Consider the following 13,476-nt stretch of genomic DNA (forward strand, 5'->3'; position numbering starts at 1 on the left):
AGAGCAGAAAGAGATGGGCTGGAGGAAAGTGTAAGCAAACATGAGACTTCTGTGTACATATATTTAGAAGTATAATTAAAGAAGAAAATAGAAAAAAGAGAGAAGAAGGGAAATGAGAAGAGGGTGAGGATACCGATAAAGAAAAAGACGGGAAAAGAAGGAACGCGTGTAATGAGGTAGTAGAGAGAAAATAGGAAAAAAGATGGAGGAGTGACTTGAGTACAGATGTGCAGGTATGTTCCTAGGAAAGCCTGAGCACGGGAAGGGCTGTGTCCTCAGAGGACAAGAGAAAGAAACCTGTTTTGGTTTTTTTAAACAACCTAGTTTCTGTGATCATGTCTTAGATTTGAGGGCATACCTGTGTCTGCTTGGGAGAAAAGGGGCCCACATGGGATGAGGAAGTAAGAGGGGGAAAGGAAAAGCAAAAACAAAAAGCCAGGGGAACATGAAAACAAATCATTTAAATGTAAATTATTGATCCTTTGGTAATTTTGGTGTGTGCACATGTCCACTGTACAGGGGAGGTGGCACGCACGTGGGATGAGGGGTGCAGGAGAAGATAGAAGAAAAACGGGAAAACATTACTTGGGTGGTTAGGTTACCTGCTCCAGCTGCCCATGTTGTCTGCTGTCCATGTAGAGTCAGTCCCCAGCAGCCACAGAGATAAGAGGTTTTGCTGTGTGGGTTGGAGCAGGTTAGGGAAACATCAGATTGTGTAGGGGAAGGCTGGTACACAGAAGAGGCTCGCGGTATTGGCCACAGATGGAGGAGTCATTAACAATTGGCATTGTTGAGAGCCAGTCAGGGTGCAGTGTAGCAATGATGAAACATGCAACTTTCCTCTAGTTCCTAAATGCTTCCTACCCCGCCCCCTCATCATGATCCCAATTCTACCTTACAAATCTGGCTAGACTAGAGGATGTACACTGGTACAGATAGGAACTGGAAACAGGAAATCCAGGGTGGATGATCCCTTCAGGACCAGAGGTGCGAGTGGCGATACTGGGAGGGTAGAGGGAGGGTGGGGTGGGAAGGGGGAACTGATTACAAGGATCTACATATAACCTCCTCCCTGGGGGACGGACAACAGAAAAGTGGGTGAAGGGAGACGTTGGACAGGGCAAGATATGACAAAATAATAATTTATAAATTATCAAGGGTTCATGAGGGAGGGGGAACAGGGAGGAAGGGGAAAAATGAGGAGGTGATGCCAGGGGCTTAGGTAGAGAGCAAATGTTTTGAGAATGATGAGGGCAATGAATGTACAAATGTGCTTTACACAATTGATATATGTATGGATTGTGATAAGAGTTGTATGAGCCCCTAATATAATGATTTTTTTAAAACAGACATTGCTGATTCCAACTTTAAGAGATCTTGGTGTTCTTACCTTTGACAATTATTTTTCTGGCTTCCAGGGAGCGTGAGACTTTTCTCCTGGCCAGACTTCTCCAGTAGTTGCTGAGAAGATCTGTCTGTGCTTGTGACCCGACAGCCGTATTGCCTACGTCTCAGAGTGCGTATATTTTTGTTTCCTTTTGTTTGCTTCAACTTGTACAGAAGCAGCTAGTTTCTTTGTATCTACTTTTTATCAGCACCTTCTCTAGAGGTGCAATCCTTAGGAATGGTTGTGACTTAAGGCATGCCTGGTAATAGAATAAGGAAACACTCGTTAAGTGCCTTCCGTTCTGTTACAACTCGTTGGGACCTTCTATGCAACAGAACTTAGCATTAGGTCCTGCACTATCCTCACCATTGCTGTTATACTTGAGTGTCTGCCCATGGTGGCAACAACTGTGTCAGCCCATCTTGTTAAGAGACTTCTCTTTTTTTGCTCATCTCTGGTTCCCTTTCCCAGGAACAGTTTTCTCCTGGTAACATATCCAAAGTACCTGAGATCAATCTTGCTATCCTTGCCACTAAGAAGCATTCTGGCTGTACTTCTCCAGAACAGGCGTGTTTGTTCTTCTGGCAGGCCACAGTCGTTTCCATCTTCTTTGCCAGTACTGGAATTCAAGTGCATCTATTCTTCTTCAGTCTTCCTCAGTCGTTGGCATTTGATGGGTCTTTGTATTTCTCAGTGTTCAATGCAGATTTCATAACATCAAATTCTAGTTAATTTGAACACTTCTGCTTTAGCTTATTGAATTGTATACTTTATAATTTTATGACAGGCATTAAAATTTTAATTAGCTATTGACAATGTTCAAACTCCTTGAAGTTATAGAATTATGACTTACTTTAGTCTTTAACTCTTGTTCTTCAGTAGCAAACATGCTATTGCCTCTAGGGAAAGGAAATAGTTAAACGTCTCACAGTAAGAGATGACAATTTTGAGTTAATTAGAAGATTTGGGTGGTATTTGGAAGGAATGAATGTAATATGAGGTTTAACTTGCCATATCTATACAGAAACATGTGAGGGCAACAGTTTTTAGAAGTAATTTTTATATTTAAAGGGTTGGAAAAAATATACTGGTGTATATTAACAAAATAAGATAAAGTCAGAAGGGAGAAATGTTGAAGAAGTTTGGACATTGAAGGGTCAGGGTTAGTGTTTTCCCTGAAAAGCAGTGATAGGGTGGTGTAGAGGGTCTGTAAGGATCAGGTAGAATCCCAAAAGTGCCCTCATGATATATTATCATGGAAATAATTGTATCTCTGATCCCCATTCCTCATCTATTACAGTTGGATATAGTCCCCTCCCTACATTCTTTTAAGAATACATGAATGATGTCTATGAAATGGACTGAATTTTATTTTGAATTAGGAAAGCATGTGATTCATTATGCCAGGAATAACACAATAAAAAAGAATGGTTTTGCACTCATTGTCAAAAAGGACATTACAAAATAAGTCCTGAAGTGCAATCCTGTCTGTGATGGGATTATATCTACCTGTCTTCTAGGAAATCCAATCAATACAACTATTATTCAAATTTAAGCACCAACCACAAACGAGAATGATGAAGGCATTGAAGAATTCTCCCAATGGCTTCAGTGTAAAGTTGATCAAACATGTAATCAAAATGCCTTGATAGTTATTGGTGATTGGAATACAAAAGTTGAAAGCTAACAACTTGTTCATAGCAAATACACAGAAATATAAATGACTACATCTGTAGGAAGAGAAAATGGAGACGCTCAGCATCAGTAACTAAACCCAGGCCAGGGGGTGACTGTGGAGCAGATCGTCAATTGCTCCTAGGTAAGTGAAAGCTGAAGACAATGGAAACAAGTCCATAAGAGCCAAAATCGGACCTTGAGTCTATCCCACTTAAAGTTTGAGAGCATCTCAAGAACAGATTTGATTTATTGAACATTAATGACAGAAGACCTGATGAGCTGTGGGAGGCCATCAAGAACATCATTCATGGAGAAAGCAAAAAGTCATTAAAAAGACAAAGAATAAAAGATCCAAGTGGATGTCAGAGGGAATTCTGAAACTTGCTCTTAATCATAGAGCAGCTAAGGCACATGGAAGAAATGATGACATCACAGAGCTGAACAGAAAATTCCAAAGGGCAGCTCCAGAAGACAAAGTCAAGTACTATTATTATTTTAATTTTTAATAATTTTTTGTTGACATGTCTTACTCATTCCAATATATCCCTTCCCTCCCATGCAGCTCTGTTGTTCTATCTCATTGGGTGGGGTTATATAATCATCAATGCTATCAACTCTATACTTTCCCCCTTTCCCCCTCGTCTCACTTCCTTACCCTCAGGAAACCCTTACTCCTGTCACTATCTCTGAGGGGTCATCTATCTTTACTACCATGTACCAGGCGATCTTTTTTTTTTTTAACAATTTATTGGGGCTCATACAATTCTTATCACAGTTCATACATATACATACATCAATTGTATAAAGCACATCTGTACAGTCTTTGCCCTAATCATTTTTTTCTCCTCTTTTCTTTTTTTACATTTTATTAGGGACTCATACAACTCTTATCACCATCCATACATATACATACATCAATTGTATAAAGCACATCCATACATTCCCTGCCCCAATCATTCTCAAGGCATTTGCTCTCCACTTATGCCCCTTGCATCAGGTCCTCTTTTTTTTCCCCCTCCCTCCCCATTCCCTCCTCCCTCATGTGCCCTTGGTAATTTATACATCGTTATTTTGTTATTTATCTTGCCCTATCCGGAGTCTCCCTTCCCCCCTTCTCTGCTGTCCCTCTCCCAGGGAAGGTCACATGTGAATCCTTGTAATCAGTTCCCCCTTTCCAACCCACTCACCCTCCACTCTCCCAGCATCGTCCCTCACACCCTTGGTCCTGAAGGTATCATCCACCCTGGATTCCCTGTACCTCCAGCCCTCATATGTATCAGTGTACAGCCTCTGTCCTATCCAGGCCTGCAAGGTAGAATTCGGATCATGGTAGTTGGGGGGAGGAAGCATCCAGGATCTGGGGGAAAGCTGTGTTCTTCATCGGTACTACCTCGCACCCTAATTAACCCATCTCCTCTCCTAAACCCCTCTATGAGGGGATCTCCATTGGCCGACACTTGGGCCTTGGGTCTCCACTCTGCACTTCCCCCTTCATTTAATATGGTATATATATATACATATACATATACACATATATACACATACATACACACACTTATATCATTTTGTTTTGTATGATGCCTTATACCTGGTCCCTTGGCACCTCGTGATCGCACTGGCCAGTGTGCTTCTTCCATGTGGGCTTTTTTGCTTCTGAGCTAGATGGCTGCTTGTTCACCTTCAAGCCTTTAAGACCCCAGACACTATCTCTTTTGATAGCCAGGCGATCTTGAATGTACCTAGAACATACGCAAATCTAACATGATTAATGAGCTATATCACATAAGGGCTTTAGTAGTAACGGAAAGAAATCGTAAAGAACTAGAGGACAGTTATGTGCTTCATTGCTGCCACACCTCATGCAGGATTATCATCCATTCCATGAGGCCCTTCTAAGCGGGACTGTCCAATTGTCTTGTTGGTGGATTTTGGGTCTCCACTACATCCACTCCCCTTAATATCAACTTAGTTGCGTGTTTTTTGAACTTCTGATACCTCTTCCTGTCGACACCTCATGATCACACAGGCTGGTGTACTTAGTCCATGTTGGCTTTGTTACTTCCCTGCTATATGGTCGCTTGTTTAACTACAAGCCAAAGTCAAATAATGTCATGAAATGTTCAAAGACCTAGAGTTAGAAAACCGAAAAGGAAGAACATGCTCAGAATATCTTAAACTGAAAGAACTCAAGAAACATGCAAACCTCGAGTTGTAACCTATCGGCAAGATACTGAGTGATGCAGGAAGCATGGAGAGAACATGGAAAGAATACAAAGAGTAACTGTACCAAAAAGAGCTGGTCGATATTCAGTCATTTCAGGAGGTGGCATGTGAGCAAGGACCAATGGTGCTGAAGGAAGGTGTTCAAGCTGCATCACATGCAAGTAAAATTTTTCCGAAGATCATCCAACATGTTGCAGCGGTACATTGACAGGGAGCTGTAGATGTTCAGGCCTGATTCAGAAGAGGACATGGATCAAGGGATACCATGGTTGATGTTAAATGGATCTTTTCTCAAAGCACAAAAAAACCAGAAAGATATTTGCTTGTATTTTATTAACAATGCCAAGGCATTCGACTGTGTGGATCATAACAAACTATAGACGTGATTGAGAAGCATGGGGATTGGAGAACACTTCATTGTGCTTCTGCAGAACTTGTACGTGGATCAAGAGATAGTATATGTGAACAGAACAAGGAAATACTGCATGGTTTAAAATCAGAACAAGTATGGTCGGGGTTATAGCCTCTCTCCATATTTATTTAATCTGTATGCTGAGAAAGTAAACACAGAGGCTGGATTATATGAAGAAGAATGTGGCATCGGGATACGAGGAAGGCTTATTAACAACCCACAATATGCAGATGACAGAACCTTGCTTGTTCAAATTGAGGAGGCTTTGAAGCACTTACTGATGAAGATCAAGGATTGCAGCCTTCAATATGGATTATGATTCGATGTAAAGAGACCAACATTCACCCAACTGGACCAGTAGGTAACTGTGGTGGTTACCATAAATTTATGTGAACTTGAAGATATATAAAAGTGTAGAAGTAATATCTAACCTGTCAATGAGGCCACAGCCAAATGGTGCCTCCTTGTGGGTGTGGTCTTCTCATAAGGAGGGTCCTGGAACCTCTCCCTCTCTCTCTGCCTTCACCTTCCTACTTGCTGTAGAGAATGAATTCTAGAGTCTACTCCTAATTAGCTGGGGATTTGTGGACAAATCTGCTCATCTTTTGTAAAATGAGAAAGCTGTACCACGTGATTACTAAATTCATAAATAGCTCATAATTTTATTATTTTATAGCTGTAAAAGTAAAATTTCATGAAAGATCCTCATTTTCAAAAACAGTCAAAATTTGCATTGGGGGGCAAATATTGAGATGATGTAAGAGTTAAGTGAATTAAGACTAGGTAGGTAGGATAGAGGGAATTCTGGCGGTGCATTGGTTAAGCAATTGGCTGCTTACAAGAGGTTGAAGGTCTAAACTCCCAAGCAGCTCCACTGCAGAGAAATGTAGTAGTCTGCATTTGTAATGATTGTTGTTGTTAGGTGACATCAAGTCAATTCCAGCTCATAGTGACCGCACGTAAAGCAGAAGAACACACTGCGTGGTCTTATGCAATCCTCAATTGTTAATATATTTGAGCCCAACAATGCAGCAACTCTTTAAGTCCATCTTGTCAATGTCTTCTTCTTTTTCATTTCCTTATTTTTCACAGCTACTTGATCAACCCTGATATCCTTCTCCAGGGACTGGTTGCTCCTGAAATTGCATGTGATGGCATCTCACCCTGCTTGCCTCTGCGAATTCTGGCTGTATTTCTTCCAAGACAGATTTTTTTTTCTCTTCCCAATCGATGGTACTTTTAGTATTTTTTTTGCCAGCACTATAATTCAAACACATAGATTCTTCTTCATTCTTCCTGATTCGGTATCCACCTTTCACATGCACATGAGATGATTGAAAACTGCTATAGCTTGGGTGTGGTGTGCCTTGGTCCTCAAAGGAACATGCTTGCCTGTCAGCACTTTAAATAGGTCTTTTGCAGGAAGTTTGCCTACTGCAATGATCTCTCTCTTTTTTAAAAACTACTTTATTGGGAGTTAATACAGATAACATATCATTCCATAGTTCAGTCACCGCAAGCAGTATGGTACAATTGTTACCTTAATCCGTTTCAAAACATTCTTGTCCTTCCTGAACTCCTTGACATCAACTCCCTATTAATGCCCTCCCCACCTGCCAGAAACTCTTATTCTACTATTTGCCCCTATAAGTTGACCTATCCTCGGTTTCGTATTCTGAAAAACACATATCAAAAATTCAAGAGAGAGAACCCCAATGACCTTACACATCTGAGATAAACCCCACTATGAACAAAGGGAAAAAAAATCGAAACTGTGGAAAACCAGATCAGGCCTAACTTGCATCAGAGGCGGGATCAACTGGCAAAGGCTTAACCATTCGAGTCAGGTTTCTCATTTGGGTCTTCTCGAGTTATCTCTCGCAAGCTCTCTGTTTGGTAACGTCTTTCCTCCCATTCCTCCATTATGGATAGAGGGAAAAGATCACAGGAGGCTTATTTCCTATGTAGATCCCCAAGAATGTATCTCGGGTTCCCACTGTCACCCATAACCTTCTGCAAACCAGATTCTCATAATTTAGGCTGATACTATTCCTGCCTTCGACTTCAGATTATATGATTTACAATCCTTCAGTCACTGATGTTGGTGTGCTTCTTGCATGTGGACTTAGTTGACATCTCACTTAGATGGCTGCTTGCATTGGAAACAAAACTTTAAGACCCCAGATGCTATTTTATCTGAGAGTCAGGGACCATCCAATTTCTTCACCACACTTTTCTATAGCGCCCATGTCTTCTGAATTGCCTTCTTGAGGGCAAGTACTGAGCAGGGCCATGATGTAAGAACTCATTGTTATTAAACTGGGGCTAGGATTTGGTGTAAGCCCCAAATCCACTCCTGGGTCTGTGTTTTGTTTTGCCTTAAAAAAAAAAATCTGCCTTTGGCTCCTTTTCAAAGCATCCTTATTAATTTGTGGTATTTATGGTAGAGAGTCTCTCTCCTTTTTAGAGAGTCTTATTGATGCAATGATCTCTTGACAGTTGCTTCCATGAACTTGATTATGGATCCAAAGATTGACAACTTCAATCTTGTCTCCATTTTTGATGATGTTACCCTACTGGTCCAGTTCTGAGGCTTTGGGTTTTCTTTACATTGAGTTATCATCCCTATTGAAGTTTGTAGTCTTTCATTCGCACCAGCAAGAGCTTCAAGCCCCCTCATTTGGAGAAAACAAGGTTTTGTCATCTGCATTGCGCAGATTTTTCATACGCCTTTCTCCACATTCCACAATTTTCTTCAGATAACCGAGCTTCTCAGATTATTTGTTCAGCATACAAATTGAGTGAGTATTGTGAGAGCATAGAACCCTGACATAAACCTTTCCTAATTTTTAACCATGCCACAGTCTCTTGTTTTGTTCAAACAGCTACCTCTTGGTCCATGAACACTTCTACATGAGCACAATGAAGTGTTCTGGACTCCCCATACATCTCAATAGCATCCATAGTTTGTTATGATCCACACAGCCCAACACCTTGGCCTAGTCCATAAAATACAAGAAAACATCATTCTAGTATTCTCTGCTTTCAGCCAAGAGCCATCTGATATCAGCAACGATATCCCTTGTTCCATCTCCTCTTCTGAATCCAATCTGAACATCTGACAGCTCCCTGTCTATGTACTGCTGCAACTATTGGATGATCTTCAGCAAAATTTTACTTTCATGTGATATCAATGATATATGGTTCTATGATTTAAGAATTCTGTTGGGTCACCTATTTTGGAATGAGTACAAATATAGATAAATATCTTCCAGTCAGTTGACCAAGAAATTTTGTCTAGTAGATTTCCTGACATAGATGAGTAAGTGCTTCCAGCGCTTCATTAGCGTTCTGAAACATTTCTATTGCTATTCCATCAATTCCTGGATACTTATTTTTAGTTAAAGCTTTCACTGCACCTTAGATTTATTAAGTATCATTGGTTCTTGCTCATATGTTGCCTTTTGAAATGGTTGAATGTCAACTAGTTCTTTTTGGTGTACAGACTCTGTATTCTTTCCATCTTCTTGTAATGCTTCCTTCATCACTCAATAACTTGCCTGTAGAATCTTTCAAGATTGCAGTTCCAGGCTTGAAGTTTTCTTGAGTTCTTTCTGTTTAAGATATCCTGAGCATGTTCTCCCTTGTTGTTTTCTAACTCTAGGCACGGGCACATATCATTATTATATTTTACTTTGTCTTCTTGAGCTCTTCTCTGAAATTTTCTATTTAGCGCTTTGACTTCATCATTCTTCCATTTGCTTTAGTGACTCTAAGACTAAGAGCAAGTTTCAGAGTCCCTTCTGACATCCATTCTGATATTTTTTTCTTTCCTGTCTTCTTAATGACCATTTGCTTCTTATCATGGATGATGTTGTTGATGTCATCCCACAGTGCATCAGGTCATCTGTCATCAGTGTTCAGTGTGTCAAATCTGTTCTTGAGATGCTCCCAAAATTTGTGTGGGATAGAGATTCATGGGTGTATTTTAGACTTGTTGTCATGTTCTTCAGCTTTAACCAAACTACATATGAGCAATTGATGGTCTGTTCCACAATCAGCTCCTGGTCTGGTTTTGAGCTTCTCCATCATCTTTTCTCACAGATGTAGTCAATTTGATTTCTGTGTGATTTCATCTACAGAAGTCCATGTGTATATTTACCTTTTGTATTGTTGAAAATATGTATCGGTCATGAAAAAGTTGTTGGTCTTGCAAACTTCTGTCATGCGATTTCCAGCTTTGTTTCTGTCACAAAGTCCACATTTCAAACTGTTGTTTCTTTTTACTTGTTTTCAACTTTTGCATTACAGTCACCAATAATCCTCAAAGCATCTTGATTGCATGTTTGATCGATTTCACACTGAAGATATTGGTAGAATTCTTCAAATTTTCATCACCCTCTTTTTGTAGTTGGTGGATAAATTTGATTAATACATATATCATATATTGATTGAATTGCCTTGTATGCATATAGATATTGTCCTATCCTAAACAGCGTTGCCCTTCAAGATAGATCTTGAAAGGTCTTTTTTTAAAATGACCTTTCCTATTTCTCTTTTTTTTCTTCAGATACAAGTATTTCATTTAACTTTATTTATTTTTAAATCATTTTATTTAGGGCTCATACAACTCTTATCACAATCCACACATACATCCACTGTGTCAAGCACATTTGTACATTTGTTTTCCTCATCATTCTCAAAACATTTGCTTTCTACTTGAGCCCTTGGTATCAGCTCCTCATTTTCCTCCCTCCCTCCCCACTCCCCCCTTTCTCATGAACCCTTGATAATTTAGAAATTATTAGTATTTTGTCATATCTTACACTGCCAGACGTCTCCCTTCACCCACTTTTCTGTTGTCCATCCCCCACAGAGGAGGTGGTTTTATTACCAGTATAGTAAACTATATGATTTTCTGATTCAAAATGGTCAATGCAAGTCAATTTAAGCTTATTAACACCTAGAATATTGATCTTTATGCACTCCACTAAATTTTTAACAACTTCTAATTTTCCTAAATTTATACTTCATACATTCCAAGTTCCAGTTATTAGTTGATATTTGCATCTGTTTCTTCTCATTTTGAGTCATGCCTCATAAGCAAATGAACATTCCAAAGGCTTTATTCCCACAAGTTTTCCTCCATCCAGGTCCTCATGGTCAACTCTACTTTGAGAAGGCTGCTCTTGTTCAACCATATTTTTAGTGCCTTCTGACCTGAGAGACTCATCTTCTGGTCCTCTCTCTGACAACATCATTAGGTTTTCAGTGACTGACAATGTTTTGATGCTATTCATAGGCTTTCCCACTGAAGTGGACTGCCAGCTCTTGGTTCCTAGCCTGGTCTTTCTCTGGAAGCTCTACTGAAACCTGTTCACTTTGAGTCACCCTGCCAAGTATTTGAAGTACCAGGAACATAGCGTTCAGCATCTCAACAACACACAAGCCGCCACAGTAGGGCAAACTGACAGGCAAGTAGTGGGATGTTAGTCTGCTACTTATTAATATTTGCCCAGCTTGTCTGAGGCTTGACATCACCATCATTATCAGTGAGGCATTGATTTTCTATATGGAGTGGGTATGTTTCATTGTATCCTGGGGGTGGTAGTGAACAATGGGGGCACAGATGTATATGTGATTATTTTTATATCACACACACACACACACTTTTTATTTCTTTTTTCACACACACTTTTTTCTAGAGTATTAACTGTTTCAGACGCATTAGTACTATGCGGTCAATATTTGAGGCGAGACCCTGGTTTCTTCCAGTTTGTGTGTGTTGTCTCTATTACCTGCTATTTGGCGACATATGAAAATGTGCATACAGACTAGGAACTCCAGAAAACTTGAGATCAAGAGATGAAGAGTGCAGAGCGTGGCTCCAGATGGTTGCCGTTAGTCACCATTAATTCCAACTCATTGCCACCCCATAGGTGCAGTGTGGAACTGCTCCAGAGAGTCCGGAGCTGTGGCGTGTGAAAAATGGGCAGTGCCTTCCATACAACCGAGCAAGACAGACTCCTCTAGCAAGTTATTCTTTCCTTTAGAGGTAAAGGGTCACATTTGAGAATTGTTGGGTGAAGTGTGTGAGCCACTTAGCCCATGGGTGGGGAGCCTCTTTTCTGCCAAGGGCCATTGGATGTTTATGACATCTTTCATGGGTTACACATTTCATCAACTCCCCCCGAATGTGATAGCACGGACAGCTTCTCTTTGGTGGGGCGTGTGATGGTAGCTGGTATTGATGTCTCGGGCCTTACACAGCCCACAGGCTGGATGTTCCCAGACCTCTGATTTAACCAACGTAGACTGGCTAGCCTTGAATTAGCTTTTGCTAGTTCATTCAGTGTCTTTTAGTTAATGGTTTCTCTCCTTCTCCCTTGTACCACCCACCCAACCCGAACCCTTCTTTATTTGTTTCAGCAGAGATGTCAGCTTATTTATAGGAATTACTGAAGCAAGAGTCATGGTGGATGTAGGAAAGTGGCCCATCTTCACTCTACTCTCACCTCAAGAAATCGCATCTATTCGGAAGGCCTGTGTCTTTGGCACCGCAGGCAATGAAGCACTATATGTTACTGACAACGATGAGGTAAGAATCTCTCAAAATCTAGTTAAGTTTTATTTTGAGGTTAGGTTTTTGTTTTGAAGAGGGGGTAGGGAGTACAATGCATGCACTTTGAAAAAGGGCGGCATAAAGGAGCCTGAAATTATATCAAAGACTGCCTTTGTTATAATTTTGCCCTTCTGTTTCATTTTCCCAGTATCTTGATTTAACACCCCATCATCTCCTACCACTCTTTGTGTTTCATACAATAACCTGATATTATAAAATGTAGATAATGTTAGCAAAGGCGGAATTTTTAACTTTATCTTTTGTGTATTTTCTTACTAATGCAACAATCAAAGTAAACCTGAGCCTATCTTATTTTTCAGAGTAGAGAGCTTTTAATACAACTAGGTCAAATGACTCAGATAAAACTTTATTTTCTAGGTGTTTGTATTTGGACTCAACTATAGTAACTGTTTGGGAACTGGAGATAATCAGAGCACACTTGTGCCCAAAAAGCTAGAAGCCTTATGTGGGAAGAAGATTAAAAGCCTTAGTTACGGGAGCGCACCACACGTTCTCCTCAGCACCGAAGGTAACGGGGACAAATCCAGCTCTTGCATGTATGGAGCCTGAGTATGCCCTAAAGGGACGGTGGGTTGTAGGAGTTCGTTACTCACTATTTTCTCAAGTAAAAAGATAAAAATGTCAGGTTGACTTTGAAACAGTCTTAAGTGTATGAGCCCCTAATAAAACGATTTTTTAAAAAGAATACGATATTGCTATAGTTTCAAAAGAGAAACAGTCTTAGGAGATCTTGCAAATTTGGCAAAGTTCTGAGGTTTTAGTTTTACTTTTGTAAAATTAGAGGTAATAAACGAAGTGACCGTTTCTACAAATTTGTGGTAGCAAGATAGTTTGGGATTTTACCTTAGTACATTTTTATAAACACAGATAATACTGGTTTTCCTTCCTTTTTTTCATTCCTGAATCTTAAATCTCAGAAATCTAACTCCTTGGCATTCACCTGAGGGCTATCCTGGGGAGAAAGAGGGATAAAGGCAGATAGAGTTTTCTCCTTTTTTCTTTACATTGCTAAGCGCACTAAAGAAAGTGACTATGCATTTTCTTTGGTAATTTATCTGCGCTTGGGCATCCACCATTCTCTGAAAGCCCTTTCTATGTGATTTGAACTCTTACTTTTAAAATTTAGGCATGTTG

General features: G+C 40.1%; 1 protein-coding gene across 6 annotated transcripts in view; it reads left to right on the forward strand.

Moving 5' to 3' along the window:
* The window catches only part of RCBTB1 (RCC1 and BTB domain containing protein 1), a 92,847-nt gene that overhangs the window by 35,002 nt on the left and 44,369 nt on the right, over positions 1-13,476 (forward strand). For 2 of the 6 annotated variants that reach the window (XM_075532502.1, XM_075532507.1), the window contains exons 2-6: positions 1,419-1,516; positions 11,002-11,173; positions 11,639-11,754; positions 12,132-12,297; positions 12,700-12,850. In XM_075532502.1, coding sequence (XP_075388617.1) covers positions 12,172-12,297; positions 12,700-12,850 — 277 coding nt within the window. In that variant the 5' untranslated portion in view covers positions 1,419-1,516; positions 11,002-11,173; positions 11,639-11,754; positions 12,132-12,171. Of the gene's footprint in view, positions 1-1,418; positions 1,517-11,001; positions 11,174-11,638; positions 11,755-12,128; positions 12,298-12,699; positions 12,851-13,476 lie in introns of all 6 variants that reach the window. The other 4 variants (XM_075532504.1, XM_075532506.1, XM_075532503.1 and 1 more) reach the window with 4 other exon arrangements.

This window comes from Tenrec ecaudatus, chromosome 15, assembly GCF_050624435.1.
Source record: "Tenrec ecaudatus isolate mTenEca1 chromosome 15, mTenEca1.hap1, whole genome shotgun sequence".
In the NCBI taxonomy this organism is placed as follows: Eukaryota; Metazoa; Chordata; class Mammalia; order Afrosoricida; family Tenrecidae; genus Tenrec; species Tenrec ecaudatus.